Source organism: Sesamum indicum, linkage group LG8 (assembly GCF_000512975.1).
Source record: "Sesamum indicum cultivar Zhongzhi No. 13 linkage group LG8, S_indicum_v1.0, whole genome shotgun sequence".
NCBI lineage: Eukaryota > Viridiplantae > Streptophyta > Magnoliopsida > Lamiales > Pedaliaceae > Sesamum > Sesamum indicum.
The window spans coordinates 11,096,165-11,120,870 of NC_026152.1; the positions used below are offsets into that span (position 1 = coordinate 11,096,165).

Below are 24,706 nucleotides of genomic sequence, written 5' to 3' on the forward strand. Positions count from 1 at the left end.
AAATAATACTGTAAGGACAAAGTTGATAATTTCATACATCCCTCCAAAAATTACATAATTTTATCAAATAATAAGGGGTATTTATAATTTTTCAAATAATGAAAAAATATTCGTAATTATGACAAAACTCAACGAAAGTCGTTTGTAATTTACCCTTTTATAAATGTCACTAAATCATATGTGACATGTACATGTCCATCAACGTTGCTGGATTAGGCTTCACATTACATGCAAATCACACCAAATAATACGCCGTGTACCTGCTCATTATGCTAACAAAATGTTCATATATATATATATATATATATATAGGGGTAAATCTATTTTTATGATAGTCTAAGTCTACTTTAACGTTAATATTTTTTTGATCTGTATCTCATGTGAATATCCATTTTAATTTAAAATTATCGATATATTTAATTAATTTTTAATATTAAATACATAGAATAGTGTGAAAATTAAATCAAATTAGCATTAAACCCGTTCAAGTATATGGCCTGATATATATATATATATATATATATATATACACGTCAAATTCATTAATTTATATTGTATAAGTGTATAATTAAAAAAAAGTGATCAATCATATAACAAGTGTATTATATTTAATAATCCGTGATCGATTTACCTTATTAGGTAATTCTATTATTTATTTATATACATGGAGAGTGTGCCACGTATTACTAGTGATTGCGAAAATCAAGAGTAGAAATGGAGATATTAGCGAAGGAAGAGTTTGGTGTCTACAATTGTTTGGGCTGTTGGGCTTCCCCTCGGATATTGAATGGGCTCAAGCCCATCTTCAAAGTAAACTAATTGATCCAACCCATAATTTGAATTGGCCCATCAACGTTGAATTGGAACGAGCGGCTATGTAAAAACTGGAGGGCAAACTCAAATGTCGTTTTCACATAATGTTTTAAAAAAATATTTTTTGTACTATTTAAAGATATATATATTTTAATTAAATAAATAAAAGTACAGTAAAAAGAATAGAAGAAAGTTATGAGAAATTATTGAGAGAAAATATTAAAAAAAATTATGTAAAATTTTCATTTTAATCTTTATTTAGCATTCTATATTTTTTTATTATGCATTCTGTGTAATTTATTTATAAAGATATCCTAATACTTTTATAATTATAAAAAGATAAATAATATATATATGTACTAATTGCAAATGAGGCTTGATTCCATTGATAAAATTGATGCCTCATGATGTTAAAAATTATGAGTTCGAACTCTACTTTATGTGTGGTGTGTTTACTGAATAATAAATGTATTAATTAATTTATTTTAATCAATTATAATTTATCACTTTTATTTAAAAAAAAACATATTTACTAATTATTAGAACGAAAATTGCAGTACATGCAGTCTTGGAATGTGTTTGCAGTGTCCGCTTTGGGGCCGACAAGATTTCGACGGTTGATACGAGTGGACGGATCTTGTGCACACAAATTTGAATCCTCTGCACCACCACCACCATTATGTATTATCCAATCATATCAACATATTAGTATGTTAATCAATAATTGGATCATCTATTATTATTATTATTATTATTTATTTATTCTAATTATGGGTTGACTAGTTACAATTATGATCAACAACATTGATAAGTTATTAAAAATATTGTATGGAAAAATTGGGATAAGGTCTTAAAAATTGAATAGGTGATTGCTAATTTTAAAAAAACGAAAACTGACTTAAATATCTCAGATGTAAGCATACAAAGCTCACCACTATTAGGAAAAATCTCAATTATAATTTTCCAATAATTAAATCAGTAGATCGTAAAAGAAATGATAATGAAGGTTGTAAGAATATTAGAGCAGCAAAAAATTATAACTATTGGATGGAGGACGACTATCTATAAATTTATTCTATTTGTACGATTTCACGTGAATTACAAACACCAAAACAATTAAATGATCATGATAAGTTTGTAAATATTATTAGAATTTAGAATGCAGCGGGACAAATTGTAAAGACCTTGAATTAATAAAATGGATTCAAAACTTGTATGAAGATGATAAAAGTGGAGGCAAACGTGTAGTATACATACATCCCACGTACTTCATCGTGAATTAAAATTATTTCATTTTTAAAATTTCTTAATTATATATATAATCATGTGGCATATACAAAAATTCAATTACTGAAAATTGTTCAATATCAACAATATAGTAGTGATACGACATTACCAATTCTATTTAACCTTTTGACATTGGATGTATATAAGAAAGTTCAATTTTTTTAAAGATTAGTGTGACATGAGACAGCCATATAGATCGCAACAGAATCAGGACCAAGAGTTAAGTCAATGTGCGCATGAAGTGGTCCGAAAATGACTTATCACTGTTTCTTTTTCTTAATTTAGATGTGGAATTCATGTTTGCACATGGACAGGGTCGTAAGAGACACAATTACACTAATTCAAACTAAACTAATCAAAAACAGAACAGAAAACAAAAAAGAAAATGTTGGGTTTGGACAAATGGAATTTATATGTGTATGTTGGAATTTTAATTAGATATTGATGTCTTTTAATTATGATGTGATGTCCAAACCTTGAGAGGACTTTGCTGCTACAATCCCTATGACAACACCACCAACCAAGCTTTTGGTTATAATAATTCCATATATAAGTAACTAAATGAGATTGTTTTGAAATGAAGGTAGAGAAAATAGTAAAAATAGCAAATATTGTATTTGGGGTCTGGGAGGTCTATGCATTTAATTGAGGGAAAATATAGATTTTTATTTAATTATTTTGCTTATGTCAGCAAATTTCATGATTTTTTTTTACTAACGAGTATATCTATTTATTGAAAGAAATAAATATAAGAGGCACTAAATATAATTTATCGGACCAAAAATACTGTATATAATTATATTAAATTTTAGAAAAGAATAATGTAATTATTCGTATAGATTAATATTGGAAGAAGAAAAAAACAAATAGAACATGATTGAGTCGAAAGGTTGAGGCCATGTTCTTAAGTTAAAAATCCTTTCCCCCTTTGACTTGCCTATCCAAACGCGCCATTAGCCATAAATATACATAAAACAAAGAACCTCTCATCATTTCTGGTACTCCAACAGCCTCTTCATGTGACCATTGTCATTTTCAACTTATTAGAAAATTAACAACTTTTTCCTCTATATAGAAATTTTGTTATCTCACCAATGATCTCTTAATTTAATAATTAAGATTGATGTCTCATGATTAAATTTAAAATTATGGGTTCGAGTCTTACTGTAAATGTGAATATTTATCTCATTTTATGTGAATATTTAGTTCGAATGGGAATAATATCCTTATTAACCACAGGAGATACATGCCCCTACAACAAAAGCCCAAGTTTTCTTTCCAAAATTTGAACTCGATCCTTATCTACCCAAAGTATCGTTTCGCTCCACTGTTTAAGATTTGTCTAACAACACTCAATTTGTTCGAAGACCCCCTGACAGCTGATGCTCCCTAAGCACGAATCCCAACTATCTGTTACTACCATTTCACAATGAGCGGATGCAACCATGCCACCTCTAATCTCCAAGGTTGAGCACCACGGTTCTCATAATTCGGTCTATCTACTAAGCGAATAACCAAGGCCGTGTGATCGGAGCTGTTCATAGGTTCATGCCTAGAAGCATCCAGAAAGAGTTGAGACCATCGGGCATTAGCACATGCTCTATCAAGTCGCTCTTGAACCGTGTTCGGGACACAACGCCTATTACACAATGTGAATGGGAACACCGTAAAACCCAAGTCAGTCAGCCAGTAGTGGTTCAGTGCTCTTCGAAAATTACGTATTTGCGAGTTTGAACGAGGCGGGCCTCCTAACATTTTTAACTGGTCTGATATCTCATTAAAGTAAGCACTATGGGATAATGCCAGTGAAACGCCAATTATCCAAATTATGCTTCAGCTAAACAAACACATCGATATGACTATGGGAGAAGTTCTGCAGGAGAATGTTTACTGATTTCTGCCACAACAGAGCCAAAAAAAACCACTCAATTAATTATTTAGATATTAATGTAATCATATAACTAAAACAAGAGTAAATACAATGGGTTTTCTTGAGATTTGTTATAGATATAATTACCCCTTATTATTTGAAAAATTACAATTACCCCCAGCATTAGCAATTGTCTAACAAATACCCATTTGTGACAGCTCATTGTAGGGATTATTTGTTAGACGGTCTTTAATTCCATGAGACATTGAAATCTATCAAATAATGACGAAATATCAATAATTATAACAAATTTGAAGATAGCGTGTTATAATTTATGGAAAAAAGAAAAAACTCTAGTTTGGGCGTTAGCAAACAAGTTGGCCACTTTGTTTGAGGAGGCATATGCAAGATCCATTTTGGGCGCAAATCAAACATTGGTCCCCTAATTTGCAAATACTATGTACATTGCATATTTCAAGTAATTATTTTCTTGTAATAATGGGGTTAGTATATGAACATGTGAATATGTCTCCAACTACAGAGGGACTATTTGGTTTGAAAAATGTACTGATTCTATCCAAGTCGTGAATGGTGTATGGGACTTTTAATTGGAGATGTGATTCATGCGAAATTTTTATTCTAAAAATAAAAACACGTTAAATTTATTAGAAATTTCAATTAAAATTCTTCCATATGAATTAAACAGAATTCCAAAGTAAATTAAGTAGAATCGAAAAGTTGGGTTCCAATATCATAATATATATATATATATACTTAGCAAATAGTGGTAATTAATATTTAAAAAAGTTGAATGCATCAGGAGGTGTATGGATCCACACGTGTCCCAACGACAGTTGGATGGTTTTAAGAACCAACAGTCGTGAATGCATGTCGGTTAGCTGACCCGAGTGAAAATATGTGAATTTTCATCCTACAGCAAAATCTTTATAAATTAATAATATTGAGATCATGAAATTTTATTAATTTAGAGAGATGTTAATTTATTGATGAATTAATATTTTATTAATTAAAATAGAGACTTTTTAAATTCAGCAAATTTAGTACATATGTATTGAAAATAAATGAATTCATATATGTTTCATTGATTATATTCATGCATCAATCAATTCTTTGTAACTAATTACATATATTTATGCATAACATCAATTTATTGTATACTATTAACTATTATATACATAGACGCATGTATCAATTCATTGAAATTATTTAAATATACATGTTTATATTAATTCGTTGCACTTAAATAACTATTATAGCCAATTAAATATATTCATACACGATGAATGAAACATATACTATATAAATCTCAATATGTAAATAAAATAATTCATAACCACCCACCATGTCTTCTCATCTAAAAGGCATCATAAAATCATCCATGAATGATCAAATGCGTGAAGCATTACAGACTTTATATTTTAGCTAATTACCATAATATTTATAATTGTATTACTTATGAATTATTAATTTAGAATTTTAATGGGACCTAGTATTTATAAAGGAATTTTCTGAAAAATTATTATCTTATCAAATTTGATGATTTTTTACAAAGGCCCAAGTCGGGACCGGAAGATTTTATTATTTTAGAGAGTTTATTAATTTATAGAGGTTTTACTGTATTTAAGGATTTTTTAAAAGTAAAATCGTCTTTTTAAGGGTTATCGTCTTATCGATGGTTTCAATGGTTATGGGGTATGAAGCCACTCACCAAATTTAGTAAAATCACAATTTTTTTTAATGTTGTTTTACTACAAAAAATATAATATTTATCATGATTAATTGTTATGGTTAATAATAAATATCAGTAGAAAATAATCATTGATCACAGCCACGAAATAATTATTGGTCGTGGTTTTTGCAAAGACGGCTAAAATATTTGTTATGACTAAAAACTATGGTAAATAATTTCATCATTGCTCTTAGTTGTGCAAATAATTTTCACGGTGAAAAATCTAGTTTTTATTTGCATTGATTTTATTAAGTGTGATTAATAATTATTATTTACTATAATTTTTAGTCATAATCATTAATTATAATTATTTTTTTCCCTAGTGTTTTAAATCATTGTCTGGTGTTAGGTATTGCTGGAGTTTCTTTTATGTGTTTCTTATTATAAATTTAATAATATTTTATTTGATTTGGAGGTAGTATATATTGAATTAATTTTGAAATATCAATTTCCAGAATGATTCTCTGAAAAGAAATATATATATATATATTTACATGGACAAATATTGGTACAGTTTGATGTTTAATGAAATTTCAATTTAACGGGCAAAATTAAAATTTTATAAGTCTAAAATTATAGGTTCGAAATTCATTAGATATGTTGACATTTATCTACTTCTGGTTGTTAATTATTCATAGGTAAAAATTTGTAGGTGATTTGTTGGTACGAAGTTCATTATAGTAAATTATTGAATAATAATTGATACTTTAATATGCTATATATAGATATATGTTATATTAAGTAAATAATAAAATTTAATAACTACTTTCGATTCAACCTCTAAAATAAGTCAAATTTGGTGAGCTATAAATCCCTTGCTTTGATATCGATCCAATGGGCAGGTATTAGAATGTGGGCAAGATTATATTTTTTTGTCCCGTAATTATAGGTTGGTAGTATTTTTTGGTCTTGTAATCATTTATATGTTTACTCCTTTTTATTTTTTTGGCAAATTTAGTTCTGAACATTTTGCATTTGGACCTTTTTGTGCAAATTTAGTCTTATATTTATAATTTTAGTGCTAATGAATTGTAGCTACAAGAACGAAAATAAGATCTACTCCAAATCGAAAGGGCACCAAAAGTGTCATAAATGATTAAATTTGCCCATAAAAGATCAAATGTGATATATTTAGAATTAAATTTATAAAAACAAAAAGACTAAACGTGTAAATAAAATAAATTATACTAACAATTTACATTTACAAAATCAAAAATATAATTTTGCCAAATTAATTTGATGCAAAAGATCACTACTTTGAAACTAATTGCGCCAAAATACCGTATCGTAAGTCCAGAATAATATATAGTGATATGATTAGCTACAATACGTATATTTACTTGTGTATTAAAAATATATATTAAACAACTAAACATCAATAAGATAATTGAATTTTTATATTACTTGAATTAAATACAAATGAAATGAAACTATAATATACCCAAAAAAAAAAAGAAAAAAAATGAAAACTCTATGTCAAAATAAGGAAAAACGAGAAAAAAAGCAATATATATGTGTATTATATTTTATAGTAGAAATTGGGATTCAGACTTACAAATCAGAAATTGCAAAATAAGATTAAGTAAAAAGGTTATTTTATGGAAAGTTTGCAATCTTAAAATATTAATTGCTAATTTTAATGAATTCGATTTTCTTTTTAAATCAAAAGCAACTAATATAGTGAAAGGATTCAAATTCTCAATTATGATTCTAATTATATTAAGCTGATTTCTAACTATTTTAGGGAATGGGATAAAAGTAAGTAATCTAAGAAAATTTTGGTAGGTTAAGTAAATAGAATATATATTATTTTATTAATAAATTCTTTTTAACCTAATAAAAAATCCAAAATTCAGAATTTAGTCAAAATTATTTAATTCTGGTCAAAGGACCACCTTTATATATAATAGATACATTATGTCTTGAATATTATAATAATATATTCACTGTAAAAAATATAGTATTTAATCATGGTTAATTGACATTATTAGTACTATATAAAAAAAAATTCAGAAGCAGTCTAATAAAACATAAATTAACCTGTACTTATTTCTATTCTTTCAAAGAAAAAAAAAGGTAAATTACATTTTTTCCATATTTTATTATTAAAAAATTTAGATAATGAAGTATAAAAATGAGTATATTTGAACGACGAAATGTAATTTATAAAAAAAAGAAAAAAATAATAGAAATGGAGGAAAATGAGAAGGCTGTGTCCACGCTCCGCCGACCGCCCCCAACATCCCACCTTTCCCATTTATGTCCTCCAACTCAATTCAGACACTCTAACTATGGTTTGTTATTCAGACAATATTTTCTTAACCATGGTTACTTCCCAACTATAAAACCGAAACCTGCGCCTTCATTCCTTCACTACACACCCACACACAGACACACTGTCTTCTTTCAGCTCTCATTCGATCGGTTTCTTGTTGTGAAAAAAGCTTCTTCATAGTGATCCCACCAGACTCAGAAAGGTCAGGATCATATATACTCATTAACTAATCCCCCAAAAATGAATTGATCGTCTTTAAACGTTGTTGCTAAGGAAAAGTCCCTTTGTTTTTTTGTCTGAATTGTTGAGGTTCGATCATTTGTGGAGATTGCGTCGATGAGAGAAAAAATTGAACTAGACAGCCATGCTTTTTGCGATTATTGATTGTTGTCGTTTCTGCTTGATTATTTACATGATCTGATGTTCAATGTTTGATGTCCTAAATCTGCAATTCTCGTATATCTGTGTGTGAAATATATGTGTGTTGATTGTGTGTATATGTCTTTTCGGATTTTAAAAGGAAATTGTGGGATTTTGACAGAGAGAAGGAAAATGACTGCGTACGAGGACGCCATTGCTGGCCTGCAGAAGCTTCTCAGGTATGTAGTCCATTGGTATTCTTCGGCCTTTTTGGTGTGATTGCCCTTTTTCTACCTCGGGATTTCCACCACCTGATTTTGACAGTCCGATGTAATTATACTCAATCATCTGGCCTTTTCTGTCATTTCACACCCCATTCCCGAGACACATGCTCGGACCATATAAGCTTTCTTGCATCATCGGCAACTCCGCATTAAACTTCCTCAAAATTCTGGAAAAAAAAAATAAAAATGTTTTAACTGTTTTGTCTCGGGTGGGCCCACTTGTGTGATGGTCATGATTTTTGGGCGGTGCAACGCAACGTAATCTCTGAACAATTTTCTTGGTTTTGTTTGGAGAGTGCAGTGAGAAAAGTGGGCTCGGGGAGGTTGCCGCCGCCAAGGTGAAGCAGTTGACGGCGGAATTGGAGGCCACCGATGAGTCGGCTTTTGACCCGGTTCAGAGGATCCGAACGGGGTTCGAGCATTTTAAGAAAGAGAATTACGAGTAAGTATTTATTACACATAATATATATATTAGAAAATAGGAAAGAGAGGAAAAAAAAAAAGAATTACTTAAAGTCGTGTTGTACTTCGTGTAAAGGCGTTGGAACCTTCTGGGCATAAAAAACTGCGAGATTCTTGGAGATGCCCATATAAATTACTCTAATTGACATGTTGAAATCACACAAGTACCCTTATTCCTAATCCTCTCTCTTGTTATTACATTTGCGACTTATTAAAGTCAATATGATTAGCTCGGAGAAAATTGTCTTAAAGACATTATTCATCATGCGTGATTTTTGGCCGTTGATTTTGGCTGAACATCACATTCTTGAATAGCTCTCTAAGTGCCCCTCCAAGAAATATGATGTTGATTGTGCATGATACAACATCTCATGGGTCCACAATTTTCAACTATTCATTAAACATTTTAGCCTAACTGGACGAAGTTTGTTATCTGTCCGCAATCAAATCAATCGCGTTACAAATATTAATATATTGAATGATTACATACTTCTTCTAAATTATATATTTTTCAAAAAATAATGTATTATATTTGTCGCTGAAGTCTAACTCAATTGACGAAGTTGAGACTCCATAATTATAAAGCCGTGGATTCGAATTCCACCAATATATGGATTGTTTCGACTTTAATAGTAGATATTAATTATACATAGTTATCTGATATTGATAAATAATATATGATTATTATTATTGTTGGTATTTGTTAGAAATTGATATCTGTAACAATATTTCATCGCTTTCATTTAAAAAAAATATTATGTGACTAGACTGTGTATTAATTCTTTAATCCGTATTATTATCTGCATGAACTTATAATATACATTTCTTTTTTGGTTAGCAAAAATCCTTCATTGTATGAGCAACTAGCCAAAGGACAGAGCCCCAAGGTAACTCAACCCTATTAAATAAAATATCTCTATTTACCCTATTTTTTAATTGTAAATGTGTTATGATTAATGATTTTAATATAATTAATTAATTAATTAATTTATGCAGTTTTTGGTATTTGCTTGTTCGGATTCCCGGGTATGCCCTTCCCACGTTCTGAATTTCCAACCGGGGGAGGCCTTTATGGTCCGGAACATCGCTAGCATGGTTCCGCCATATGACCGGGTAATGCCCTTTTGCTTATTTTATTGAATATTTCAATAGTTAGTTGTGTTTATTTATTTAATTATCTGGTCAAAATTATGGGGCCGTTTATTTAATTAATTATTTTATCCATTGCAGAAGAAATATTCCGGGATGGGGGCTGCAATCGAATATGCTGTACTTCATCTTAAGGTGATTAATATTTTAGTGTCTGCAATCTGGTTTTGGATGTCCTAACCTTAGTTTTACACGTCAAGACAATAGAGTATGTGAGAAAAAGGTGGTTGTCCTGGGAAAGTTGTGGTTGGAATTTGAGGAAAAAGAAGTCCAAGTGTCTAGTCCTATACCATAAAAGCTTGTCTATGTCTTTTTAATTCCCATCCACATCACTTTTTATTAGCAATTAGGGAAAAGGGAGTCTTTATGTAGAAGTCAAATGATCATAGTTCATAAGCATGATGAGTACTAGAATATTGTCCGTATAAAGGTAAATGGGACATGGGAATCGGAACGAAACGAAACGGAAAAAGAAAAAAACAACCGTTTCATGGTTCATATTTGGTTATGTGGACGTACCTCTCCCACCAATCAATACTTTAGTTTTAAAATAAAATTTGTGTCCTTTTCAATTAAATTAATCAATATTTCATTTCTTGATATAAATGGGCATTTCTTAACGATACACCCATAATGTCTTAGCATTGTGGTTAATGTTGAAATTTTATGAACAAGTTTAAGGTTATGTATTCGAGTTCCACCAGACGTGTGGGTGTTTTATTCAATTTATGTGAGTTTATTGTAATTTGTTTCATTGTTCTTAGATAATAATGCATTGAACGAATATTATTTCAATGTATATGTGCTCAGTTTATTTATATATTAATATAAATGTATAATTGCCACTTAAAGAAAAACTTGAAGGGTATTGATTCCTTCATGGAATTTTTAATTATTAAACTTTGTTGATTAAAAAAATAATATTTAGGGGGTGTATTGTTCCTCATCCTTTTGATATTGGTGTTGAAGAAGAGAGTTATGGATGTTAGGTGGAGAATATATTAGTGATTGGGCACAGCTGTTGTGGAGGGATCAAAGGCCTCATGTCCATTCCTGAGGATGGGACCACCAGCAGGTTAGTATTCCCCCTCTCCTCCTAATTTCTCTTACACAAAAACATGATGGATGGAATCTGCTTACTTTTGTGTTTTGGACCATATAGTGATTTCATTGAGGAATGGGTCAACATCTGTAAGACTGCTAAGGCTAAGGTTCGGACAGAATGCAGCAACATGGATTTCAGTGAACAGTGCAATCATCTGGAGAAGGTAAATTCGAATTTGTTAGATTTTCATATGAGGTTGTTCTATTGATAATGATCATGACTTAAGTTTTACAGTTTCAAACATCATCTGATATGTTTCAAGTGGTTGTGCTCGTTATGTTGTTTGTTTCAATCAACTTCATGATCATGTCCGAACATATGTATTTATGTTTGTGTCGAACAGGAGGCCGTGAATGTTTCGCTAGGGAATCTGTTGACCTATCCGTTTGTGAGGGACGCTGTCGTAAAGAAAACGTTATCGTTGAAGGGGGGACACTATGATTTTGTGAAGGGCAGTTTCGAGCTTTGGAATCTCGACTGCAACGTCTCTCCTTGTGTTTCAGTCTGAGGTTTAGTTAGAGTTGTTATGATAGATATTGATGATCTATGATTCACTGATGTAAATGTCATGACGAGCAAATTAATGTTTTTAGGCAAAAATAAGGTTGGTTTGTGTGTTGGCAAAAATAAGGTTTTCTTGGCCGCTGCGGAGGGTGTTAGGCCGAGTTGTTGCTTGTTTTTTTCTAGCAATTCCTGCACTTAATGTTTTGGTCCTAATAACCGTGTATACTCCCATCGAAATGGATGGCTAAGGTTTTCGTACGTTTCCACCAAAACTACGACAAAGTTTTCATTTTCCATGTTATAAAAACTGCTTTTCTTAATTTTTCCTACAATTGTTTTTTATTGTTTTTAGTGAATATTAACAACTATTTCATACTTTAATAAGCTACAAGATATAAATTCTTTCTCGTGTTATGCATAAATGTTTTATTTAATGAAATATTACACTAAAATTAGTAATGTTATATACGTGTGTATATATATATATATCGATGCAATAAAGATATTATATAACACATAGTGAGAAAATAACAAAATGCATATAATTTACTATGACTTACACAATCTTAAAAAGACTCCATTTCTCCTCAATATTTTCATAATAAGATATAAGTTGAAGTTAATTCCCAATAATTATAAGAAAATAATTGACTTAATAATATGAAAATAATAAAAAAAGAATTTGAAATATAGAATTAAAAAAATCCACACCTTAAAACAACGACTATATTAGTATTCTTTATATAATTTTTATTAATTAGTCATACTTCTTAAAACAATTAGATTATGTAACATATTTACGATAATTGCTTTTTCAAAATATTAATATACATAAAAATAAAAAAATATTAATCATTCACGTGCAACGTGCGTGTTATTCACCATTACCTTAAAGTTTATGAAATCATTTGGACTTTGTCTAGCGCTACCTTTTCTCTTCTTACAATCTTCTTCATCATCATTTCTTGGAACGTCTAAGCTAAACTCTAGCAACAAGATTTCCGACATTATTGTCCACATTTTGTTCATTCCAACATCATACTTCAATCAGACACTCTCATCTTCTCTAGCAAAAAAGGATCATGATCAAGGGATAGGATATACAACCACTTTTCCGGTAGCACGATTCGTCTCCAGGTACGAGAAAGCTTCACTAACCTTGTCAAAAGGGAACGGTCCCTTAGGATCTACCAAAGCCTTCACCTTGCCGCTCTCCAGATATGGGTTTAGCTTCTTTAAGGTTTCTCCTGTGGACGTGACCACAAACCTAAAACCGGGCGGTGTGACTGCACCAGTTAGGGCAACAACGCTCCCACCTTCCTTTACTACCTTTACTGCCTTATCGCATTGCCCTGTTGTCATCGGCACACAAGTCATCATTACAAAGAGAACGTAAACGAACAGGGCTTTGGTTGAGGAATAAGTAAGGGTAAGACACCCTGGGTTCTTGCAATGAGATCATTAACTTACCGACTGCATCATAAACAACATCAAATTTCTCTGGCAGGTCCTCAAAGTTCTCCTTGGTGTAGTCAATAGCCAAATCAGCTCCCAAACTCTTTATAAACTCTAACTTTCCTGTACTCGAGGTAGCAGCTACCTTTGAAGCACCAAACACTTGTTTTGCAAGCTGCAAGAACAAGCTCATACTTAGCACCACAGTATCAACGAGACATAACTAATACTACATATAGGTCCTATGTAATTCATGTCTTGTCCATACAGCACAATGTAAAACTTCCAAGATGTAATGATCTTGGCCTGCATAACTGCACATGATAAACCAATGACTCAGAACCAGCAGAATATTTCACCTGAATCACGAGGGAGCCAACGCCACCAGCTCCTCCAAGAACAAGTATAGATTTGCCCTCGGAGAAACCGGCTCTTTCAAGACCTTCATAAGCCGTCTCAATCGCTAGAGGGAGGGCAGCTGCCTGCACAAAATCAAGATTCTTGGGCTTGAGAGCCAGTAATTTCTCCTCAACAGCTGTGTACTCGGCCAAAGACCCGAACTGTTTAGGCCCGTCTAGTGCTTTCTCACTTATGTCTCCATAAACTTCATCTCCTTCCTTCAGGTCCTTCACTTGGCTCCCAACTTTAACCACTACACCAGCTACATCGTAGCCCGGAATGGTCTGAAACAATCATATCGACTGATTTGTATTCGTAACATATATAATTGCTTGTAAACTACAAACTAAGTAATGAGATGAAACTATAAATATATAGCTACATCATAAACAGTTGTCGTTGCTTTGATCATAACAAAATCCAGTATCTAATGATGTTGGACGACAAGACTATAGTTAGAGACATCATGAGTTTCCAGAAGTAACATCTGTAAGCATGATTTGATCATCGGTAGGATGTGATAAAACCTAACCATTTTGCATAAAATGAGATTGTTTTTGAAAGAAAGCCACTAGCACACTGCTAATCCAAGATTCAGGCTACGGAATCAAACATGAAAAACAACTCAGGGTCTAGGACAAGATACAAGTAAAGCATTAAGAGAACAACACCATCATTAATTCAAGAATTTAAAATAAGGAAACAATTACATCTGCACTAGTCCCTCCATTATGTTCAAATTACCAAAAATCACCTTCAGTATTTGAACAATTACAATGACACCCAATGGTACGACATTTTCTTTACATTGACACTATGCGGTGATGTTATTGGACCACGGAGTCTGTCCCAACTTTACATTAAAGTCCAAGAATAAAATTATGATTCTGTAATGCTTTACAGACACCACAAGTATAAATAGTTTATATGTGACCTATTCTTATTCACACGAAAATGGCCTAGTAGAAATTCGATCTTGAGTGAGCGTTCACCAGAATTCTCTAAGTAAATCTTCTATCTTACAATTACTTTCTTTTCATATTTTCTACCTGCGTTTCGATACGATCTGACTGCAATCAATCCCTAACAGATGCCCTACAGGTGATGCTTTCATGTTATTAGGCCAACAAGGTTGTCAATGTAGTTATCGGAACAATACAGAAAAGATTAGCATCATCGTACGCATAAATCAGGAAACGGTCCAAATTTTACTTAAAACTTCACACTAATGGCAATGGAAAAAATTCAAGAAAGAGCAAGACAGTTACAGGAAGAGGTGAATCAGTGGCTTTGAACTTCCCCAATCTCCTCTTGAAATCAACAGGGTTAAGTGCAGCAGCAACCACTTTGATCAGCACCTGATCTACCTTCACCTCAGGCACTGCAACGCTGGACTCAAGTTTCAACACCTCAACACCCCCATACTCAGTGTAAGTCCAGGCCTTCATCTCTGATGGGATGGAAGAAGAACTCTTGTTAGAGGCGGTCTCAGCAGAAGGAGCAGAAGTTGCAAATACTCTGAGAGGTTGAGGGCCAAACACGCCCTTGTTGTGCACACAATGTCTTGGGTTCTTGAGCCTGTTGATGGTGAGTATAGAGGGTGGAAATGGGGTGAGGAGGGGTCGACTTCTCAGCTGGAAATGGAATGTGGTGGGAGAAAGGATAGAATCCATTCCTTCAACTCTTCTTTTACCTGGTTATCAACTTGCAATCTCATGCTTTTATATGATGATTTTTACTTTTTTTTTTTTTTTTTTTATAAATGAAGTTTGTGGCAATCATTGGGTGAATCAGAGGCCCACATTTTTGTAAGGTCTGATTGGGCTGTGAGTATCTGAGGATGCAAGAATTTTTCATTGTTGCTTCAGATATCAATGTATTTGGACATAATTTTAGATTCCTAACCGAGCTTGGTGTTAGGAATTGGTTGTATTCACAGCCTGAACATGCGTAGAAAATATGAGAAATAATTGTTAAAAGTAAAAAAATCATGAGGAATAATAATTAGGGAATAATTATACTCTCTTCTGATAAAATTTAATATAATTATATGTAAATACTCTGTGATTTGAGAAATTACATCTAGTATCCCTGATATTTGTTTCTATCTAACAAATAAGTCCCTCCATTAGTCATAAGTGCTAGATGTAATTTTCTAAATGGCAGGGAGTTTATGTATAACTATACCAAACCTTAAGGAAAGAGGGCTTAATTATCCCTAATAATTAACAACAGTTGTGCAAAAGCTACTAGTTAATGTTTCTATAGGCGAGGCCAATTAGCCACAAGTAATGATCATCGCAAATGCTTAAAATAAATGTTGATTAATCACAATTAAAATTTAAATTTTTGCGTTGATTTTGTGGTGCCGATATATCAAACACTTAAAAATGGCAGGACATGAATATTATACATGTAGTCAACAATCAACTCAAACATTCCGCAAACATATATAGAATTCAACTATGAATAATGATGTGTAGAAACGTTAAAACAAATTGAAAAATCAACAGGAATTTGAATTCAAAGACAACCTTCTATGAGAAAGCCTTGCATGTTTTCTTCTCAGAGCCCATCTGTCTTTAATATTACACGCATTACCTACTTGGCTCTCACCGGATTTTTCATCGGACAGATCAGAATTTCCATTGCCTGAAGCTTGTCTGATTCTTGCAGCCTCAGCAAGCAAGTCAGTAATCAACATCTCAGTGGTCTTTGTAGTAATTCCTCTGAGATACCAAGAAATTGGCGGGGGTGGAACGATGGCTGGTTGTATCAGTTGCTCTAAGCTCAACTTAGACGCGATTCTTCCCCTCCCTTTAGTGTAAGCAACGTACTCCAACAAAGACTTGGGCTTTAATGGATGGCATAACTCTTCATCGACAAATAAAGGTTCCATTTTCCAGCAACCTTCAAACTTTTCCATGAATCCCGACTTTATTTGTCTGAACTTCATCTGATAAACAGGGGTACGATAGACGAGCAAAGATTGAAAGTATTAACAGCTAACTTTTCAAAGCAAACATGAGAACGTCAAAAGAGTTAATCTCACTAATACATCATTGTAACGATGGAGACAAAGTGTTATTCTTGATAAAAGGATGTAATACTTCTTCATGCACAGATTCAGACCCCATCTCCAATACTGTTTCCCAGGAAGCTTTGTTCGGTTCTATTTTTAAGGTGTTTCTCTTTGTCTTTGAGAAATAGAGAGATAAAGATAGAGATAAGCATGTTTTTCGGAGTTTTCAATATGTTTGGTTTTGTATTAGTATAAGATAAATAAAGATAAGTAAAGCGGCACTGTACTGTGTGTTTTATAAAAACATAGACATACATCCAGGGAGCTGCTGGTTGTCTTTCAGACAGCAAGAAAATGAAAGCAAACAAACTTTTTGTCTCTTATCTTGATTTGAAAGTCGATCAGTCTTACCTTGTGCCATGGCTAAAAGTTCTGGCTGATATCATGATAAACACTTTCAACAAGCAGCTAAATTTTGACAGAGAAACGTAGAAGTAAATTATATCTACTAAAGAAAGATTCTTGTCCTTACTGTATGATCTTCTCTGTTCTGGTCTACTAGAACATGAACTGAGATTGTTCCAGACCACCAAAGGAACCTCCAAATCGCTGCTTGCTCCACTTCTACGACCTGCCTTAATCCTTCATCAACTAATACCTTTCTAGATATTACTTCCTGAGTGTACATCAAATGTCAAATTCACATGGACAAACTAAAACTAAAATTGAAAATAAAACAATATGAAATCAAGATGAAAATTGTCAAGAAATGTTTAATCTTGTCCTTTTTAATATGACATGGATGGTGATCGTGATAATTACCTTAATGTTCTTGAAAACTCTCTTATTATCAGGGTCCGTCACAATATTATATACTGCATCTGGTGGCAACCCGACATCAACTTTCAAACTTAGGTTGCAAAGAGAACCTTTAGGTACAGTGACCTGTGAGAACATTGTTGAAAGATTTATACTTCAAAACTTCAACAGAAGGATTCTTTTTGGTAAATCAAAGATCAGTATCATGGATGATGTAAGCTATAAAGCATTAACCTAAAATCTACAGTAGAGGCTCAAGTGTCAAAGTTCATCACCTTTATATCTGGAGGATAATCTGCCCAAACTGGATTTTCTTTCCAGGCATGCATTTGCTTCTCTAAACTCAAATCGATGGTAGAGGACTCTTTCTTGCTCCCACCTGATGGAAACTCTGAGGTTTTTATGTTGTCGTTACTCTTCAATTGTTTGAAATTAAACTGCTGAAACAAAGATATCACTTCTCAAATACAAATCAAAGACGAACTTTATTTCTTCAACTTACTCTGTGAAAAGTGGGTGACCTACCGCAACAGACTCACACACTTTCTTTGGGAAGTGCGAGAAGAAACCATGTAAAGCATCAGTTATCAAATTAGGATGTCCACTGCCTTTCTCACTTGAATTATTCGTTGTAGTGTGTACCTCTCCCATCATAACCTGTTTAATCATCATAGTAACAAAGTCATTGTCTTTTTTTTTCTATTTTTGTCTTGACAGTACAGTTAACAACATGATATCAACAATGCAGTCCTCTAATATTCAATAATATTTTAGCATACCAAACGGCATATCTGCATATTATCAACATATTACTAGCTTACACACGGGCTTAATGAATTCCCCCATGAAACATTAGAACTCCACAGGGATTTGGAAAGAGGCCCATCGTCTTTTGCATCACCGATTTATCTCTGTTTTTGTATCATTACTTGACCTTGATTCGACCATCACTTTCAGCATGTTCGTACTACATCTTCAAATTCTAGCATTTTTAGACAAAGCTATAAGCTTATAACCATAATCCAACTCTCTCTCTCTCTCTCTACAGAAAGAATGGATAAATTCTCTAGCTTTAGCTCATCCAGTTATGAGAGAGATGTAATTAAAGTTGAAACCCAAACAGCATAGTTGCTGCAAAATAAACATCATAACTTCACAGTAGAATCAACATATACAGACTAGAATAATCTTAGTAATAAATCTTGCAAATAAACTCATGACTAATCTTGTCCCAGCTTAGGAAAAGCAACCTTATACCAACTCTCTCTCTCTACATAAACGTTCACAACGAAAAGAGAATTAAACAAGAAAACTCAACAACAGAAAGGAGAAAAAGGGTTTGTAAAGAAAATCACAGTCCACTTAACAGATAATCAGAATCCTAGAAACACATTCGGAAATGCGAACTCAGGCAGCACAGATCAGTATATATCATGTATATCTTTGCAGCTGTAGAAGATGGAAACTAATTCTACAAAAATCACAATAAGATGGGAAATTTGGTCTACCTTTGGACCATCTGCTGAAAGAGTCCCAAGAATTAAGCTCAACAGTGGCTAAATCACATTGCCATTAAAGCCGGATTTTCTTTTCCCTTTCAGTTGAACTTTCTTTCCAGATTCTAGTTTCCACTGCTTTTACCAAAAATTCAATCTTGGCCTCAAAGTATGTGACTGGAAATAACTGATACGTGCCCCAAATATGCACGTGCGGGTGTCCAAGAATGTTGAGAAGCGTTTTTATATCCGAAATTTCAACAAGAGTCGTGCATCTGAACTAAGCATGGAAATCGTGTTTCAACAACGCAAATATATACGTTGGAAGAGAGAACTGTATATCATTGCTTATCACTTCATAATATGTTCCCATGCAACAATCAACGTTTTGTTAGGTTTCATTTTCATTTTTCAATTTTAAAATAGTAATAGAAGTAAAAATATATTTCTTTATATATTTTTTAACTAAATTTTTTTTATTATTTTGATCTCGTTCATCACTTATATATATATATATATATATATTATATAATGCATATATTTTTCAATGATTAAATTTTATAAACTAATAATACACTATTTTCATAATATTTTTTAATATCGCATCACTAATAATTATAAATTAATAAAAATATAATAACTAATTTAGTTTAAAAAGAAAAGATATACTTAATTTAATACCACTTACAATATAAGATAAAATTATCATTTTCATCAAATAAAAAAAATATATTTATTTGACACCACGAAAAGATTTAATTATAATTTTATTTTACATAAAAATTTATACAAAATTAAAAATACAAAATTTTCACTGAAAATTAAAAAACTTTGTCATATTCCGAGTCCAGGAGAAATAACTTTCTTGTTTTTCTAAAAACATTATCATCTCAATAATTTCTTTATTTTATTATTTTTTAAATGATAAATTATAGGAATATAATTTTTACATAATCGATAATTACATCATTGCATTAAGAATTAAATAAACACGCTTTGAGTGAAACAAATACTTGAACATCTGGTGGAACTTAAGGTCTTCACTTCAGATTTTCATGAAATTTCAATTTTAATCACTAGTCGGTGAGAATTTTATTAATATATGATTTTCTTTAATATCAAATTAAGAAAAATACCAACACTGGATCTGGCCCATTTTAATTGGGCTCCTATGTCCAAAGAGATCTTTTGGAATAAAATTCAGGATTGAGTTTTAAATGGCGAAACACGATGGTGGGTCAACATTGGGCCTGTTAGATGTTTAATAGAAAAGACCATGTGGCTGTTAATAGCTTGGGACCAAAGTGTTACTTTTTAAAATTTATGGGACTAAAAGTGTAAAAATTCTAACTGTCACATGCTAAGCACATGATGTTTTATGTTAAAAAAATATAACAAAAATGTATTATGGGACCAAAAATATTACTTTTTAAAAGTTACAAAACCAAAATGAGAATTCCATAATCAATGGACTAAAAATGTAAAGATACTAAATTACAAAACGAAAAGTGTGATTTCTCCACTACCAAACATAGTTAAGGCCGTCAAAAATTAATAAAGGCAATATCACATAGAAGATTAAAATTGATAAAATTATATTCATGGAATAACTATATAGTTATTCTTATCTATTTCTTTTAGGCTTATGAGCTAAAGTTTGATCAAAATAAACTTCAAACTAAAAAAAGGGTATCCTCAAAAGAAAAAAGAAATTAAAGAGAGTAGACTTACAAGTTTTCAATTAACTATAAAAAAAATAATTTGTATAAAAAATTGACTAATTATATACCGTAGTTCAAAGAAAGCAACCAACTTATATGATAAGTAGAAGTTTTCTAAATGCTGGATACTGCGTCATACGTGGTATGTACTCAAACATGGGGTATATGGCCATAGCATGTGTTTTCAAACAAATCGAACGAATATAATAATACTTAGGTAATATGATTGATTTGGTCAAATGATGTCTGATTTACATCCAAAAATTTTGAAACAACAAATAATGAAATATTTACTACAAAGGGTTAATAGTAGATAAGGTTGTCAACCAAACATTACTTTGTAGCAACAGAAGCAAGAAAGACAAGGTATATACGATTAGTTAAACCTAATATCATAAGCCTTGATACCATTGGCCCCAAAAATCCCGAAGTGCCTTTCATATTCCCCTCCACTTTTTCCATTCTCATCAAATAGATCAAACAAGAAGACCTCGACCCCGACACCTGGCCTTCTGGGTGTCCCAATATTAGCCAATGCCCTCATCACAACATTTCCATTATAAGCCAATGCATTATCGACTCCGGTGCCATCAGCCCCACTCGTTGGCCACCCGGTCTCCGTCACCACCACCGGGATCTCATGGAAACCTTCCCTCTCCATAGCATACACAAATGCGTCAATTGTTGAGTCAAACATATTAGTGTAGGCCAAATTTTGATCAACCTTAATTTTCGATGACCTAAAAAGAGCATAGTCTAGTGTGGCCTTTTCTTTGTTATTAATGTAGCTGTAGAAGGGATACACGTTGACCATCAACGGTGACCTTGTGTCGCGTAGAAACCCTAAAAGGGGGATCAAAACTGATTTAAGGTTGGGATCAAATGCGCCGGCCGATGGAGGGTAAGAATTGGACAAGATCGTGGCCGCGTGTGATGATGATACCTTAATCGTGTCACCTAGACCTAATGCTTGAAGAGCTTGGTACAAATTAAGGATTGCGGGTACAACATATGGCGTGTAATATGGTTCTTTTAGTAACACTTCATTGCCAACGGCTAAGTACCGTACTTGATTAGGTGCAACATACGTAAAAATGTTCGATTTCAACCATTGCTGGGAGGTGGCAACTGTGCCATTAGCTAACATGGGGAGGATTTCGTTAGGGACACCGATCATGAGCTCGATCCCTGTACCCCAAAAGGGTGCTAGAGCATCGGGGTCCGGGTTGAACAACCGAACTCTTGATATTCCATTGGATTTAAGAAGGCTGATCACAGCTGAGGGTAGTGGCAGGTTGGTTGCAACGCGGCCATAACATACTCCAACCTGTGCAGCACCTGCCAGTGAAAATCAAGAAAGAAATCAATCCTTCATATCTACATTAATTTCAAGAAAATTGTGAACTTGAACATATAATGATCGATGTTTGATAAAAGAAGACCTGTTGAATGTGACAGTAGGAATAAGAGAGGAAAGAGGAGGGTCAGAAAGATGCTTCGTCTGATTCTCATTCTGTGATTTTCCATTTCTATAGGGATTGGTGTGCAATGTTTTTCTGGTGTCTGAATATGTGAGTACTATATATGTACCTTGGAAACATGATGTTTGATGATATTCTGGTCTGATTCTGGTGTGATGAGTAGATGTGCAAATGATCATGTAAGATTGATGAACTGTATTCTTTAATATCTATTCATCAGGTGTTCTCCAAATTATTGGCCTTTGTCATCTGCTTTTTCTCATCAGCTTTAATTTGAATTTGGTCGGTTTTAGTTTGCTTTCAATTGTGTCTGAGGATGCTGTTCACACTAGACAGGGACGTTCTGTCCTATGCCACTCTTTTTTCTGTAAATATAAATAAAATACACTCAAATGTATATATTTATATATCACTGTAAAACAAAATGCATTATCTCTTATGTTATAAATTATTACCACTTAAAAGTTAACTATGGTAAATAAAAAGAATCAATGGGAAAATATTTAATCAGGACTAGTCATCATTTACAATAATTTTAGCTATACCTGAAACACTAATGATCATGATTTGGAACATAGAGGCTGTATTTGGATTCGTGTTCTTGTATTTTTCGAGAAAAGACAAAATACACTCAATGTTTGTTTTTGTGTTTTTACACTATCTGCGTATTTTTCTGTTTCTCAACTTTCTATATAATATGTATACATAATATAAAACAGACATAATTTGACAATAAACAATAATTTTTGTCTCCAAAAAATACATATATAATATGTATATATAATATAAAACAGACATAATTTGACAATAAACAATAATTTTTGTCTCCAAAAAATACAACATTAAACATAAAATATTTATATATAAAAATATATGATTTGATAATGAACAGTGATTTTTGTCTCCCAAATACCGATATCAAAATTGTATTTTTTTTTTAAATTACAAGGACTAAACCTGAAAAATTTGTAATTAATAGGATAAAAAATAAAAAAAATTCTAAATTACTGAACAAAAAATATTTTTTTCTCCAATATTATACAACAAAATATTCAATTACATTTGATGGCAACCCAAACAATGATTCATTACAAACAACCCGCAGACTGCCGTTATAATAAAATAGGGGTTCCACCACTTAATGCATTCTTACCGGAACCTGCCCCATTTACCATAATTGCAACTAAATCAAGTCTACCAAATGCTGTTCATCACCAATAATCTCTTATCTCAATTCTTAAAAAAATAAGTTGTTTGTCTGAAATATCAAGCAGACTTTGTTGCAGTGGTACATAAAATTAGAACGGAAAAGTCTAATAATGTATGTTTTATGAACGTGGGTGTATATTTATTTTTATATAATGTTTTTTCATTTATTTGAATATATTTTATAAATAAATTAATTTGTCGGTCTGTGTCAAATTATAAGGATTGGTAATTTTTTAATAAAGAAAGTAACAAGTGGAATTTGTTGGTGGCAACAAGAATCAAAATAATAAATAAAAAAAAAAGCGTGGAAGTGTTTTCGATGTAAAAAATGGGTTAGCATTTTCTAATCATTTTTCGGCCATAAATTCGAATTTTAAATTTCTAGTAACATTTTTTTTTTTAATTATTAGTTTGCATAATTTTAAATTTAAAGGTATCCAATTATCCATCTTCAAATTTAAATAATATTTTATTGAATATTGATGAATTGTAAATTCTTTTAATATAAAGTCGTTAGAAATTCTTTTTCAAATTATTTCATAAATCCAAACATATCCAGAGAGAAAATAGAATCAAATTCCAGCTTCGAAAATAATATTGTTTTGTTATAAGACTGGAGAATAACACATTATATTATATCCAGATCGACTTTCTTGAACTAATTAATATATAAAAAATCTATAAAAGTAATTAATTATATTAGTTATGATTAAGCACTTGTGTGTTTTCCCAATTTCTTACAAACTGATGGGTCTAAAGTGGGATCTGGACAAAGATCCTTTGTAAGATTTTAATATGATTTCTTTGTCATAATGCAGCGATCGAGGTTACAATGATGACGAATATATATATATATATAGTAATATAATTCCCTAATCATTGCGCCACATCGAGCCCTACCCCATAAAGCAAACAACAAAAGATAATCAACTAAAGCAATTGTCACCAATTACTCCATCAAATTATATTTAATTATTAGGGAACTCTGACAAAATTATTTGGTAAAAACGCCATAAAGATCAAATTATCTAATAGGATTAAAATTTATTTAATTTTTTATCCGGATCAAATCGTATCTAATATGACCGACTCAAAAACTTAGAATCGTAATCGTTGTTTTGAAGATATTTGCGGGCAGCCATGACTCCATATGGTTCAGTATAGTTTTTTATACACGGGCATTCTATAAACACTATTGAAAGACTATTATACAAATATACATGTATTACATTGAGTTTTACCTCT

The 24,706-nt window shown here is 31.9% G+C and overlaps 4 protein-coding genes across 6 annotated transcripts; 1 reads left to right on the forward strand and 3 right to left on the reverse strand.

Moving 5' to 3' along the window:
• LOC105168258 (carbonic anhydrase 2-like) lies at nt 8,049-12,179 on the forward strand. The gene is made up of 9 exons (XM_011088265.2): nt 8,049-8,197; nt 8,537-8,594; nt 8,941-9,081; nt 9,940-9,988; nt 10,098-10,214; nt 10,332-10,385; nt 11,240-11,325; nt 11,413-11,518; nt 11,699-12,179. Exons 2-9 carry the CDS (start codon nt 8,548-8,550, stop codon nt 11,861-11,863), a joined length of 765 nt encoding a protein of 254 aa, XP_011086567.1. The 5' UTR covers nt 8,049-8,197; nt 8,537-8,547; the 3' UTR covers nt 11,864-12,179.
• On the reverse strand, nt 12,708-15,419 carry LOC105168259 (2-methylene-furan-3-one reductase). The gene is made up of 4 exons (XM_011088266.2): nt 14,982-15,419; nt 13,674-13,997; nt 13,330-13,489; nt 12,708-13,211 (listed from the first exon to the last, which is right to left on the reverse strand). Exons 1-4 carry the CDS (start codon nt 15,384-15,386, stop codon nt 12,946-12,948), a joined length of 1,155 nt encoding a protein of 384 aa, XP_011086568.1. The 5' UTR covers nt 15,387-15,419; the 3' UTR covers nt 12,708-12,945.
• LOC105168260 lies at nt 16,112-19,250 on the reverse strand. Of its 3 annotated transcripts, none has more exons than XM_011088268.2 (6): nt 19,063-19,250; nt 18,080-18,211; nt 17,830-17,991; nt 17,558-17,680; nt 17,268-17,411; nt 16,112-16,669 (listed from the first exon to the last, which is right to left on the reverse strand). In XM_011088268.2, the coding sequence occupies exons 2-6, from the start codon at nt 18,206-18,208 to the stop codon at nt 16,220-16,222; spliced, it is 1,008 nt and encodes a 335-aa protein (XP_011086570.1). In that variant the 5' UTR covers nt 18,209-18,211; nt 19,063-19,250; the 3' UTR covers nt 16,112-16,219. The 3 variants fall into 3 exon arrangements, with proteins under 3 accessions (XP_011086570.1, XP_011086569.1, XP_020551345.1); XM_011088267.2 differs by having other exon boundaries at nt 17,830-17,994; XM_020695686.1 differs by lacking the exon at nt 19,063-19,250 and having other exon boundaries at nt 17,830-17,945; nt 18,057-18,197.
• Nucleotides 20,988-22,345, reverse strand: LOC105168652 (glucan endo-1,3-beta-glucosidase-like). Its single transcript, XM_011088785.2, has 2 exons — nt 22,214-22,345; nt 20,988-22,109 (listed from the first exon to the last, which is right to left on the reverse strand). Exons 1-2 carry the CDS (start codon nt 22,296-22,298, stop codon nt 21,148-21,150), a joined length of 1,047 nt encoding a protein of 348 aa, XP_011087087.1. The 5' UTR covers nt 22,299-22,345; the 3' UTR covers nt 20,988-21,147.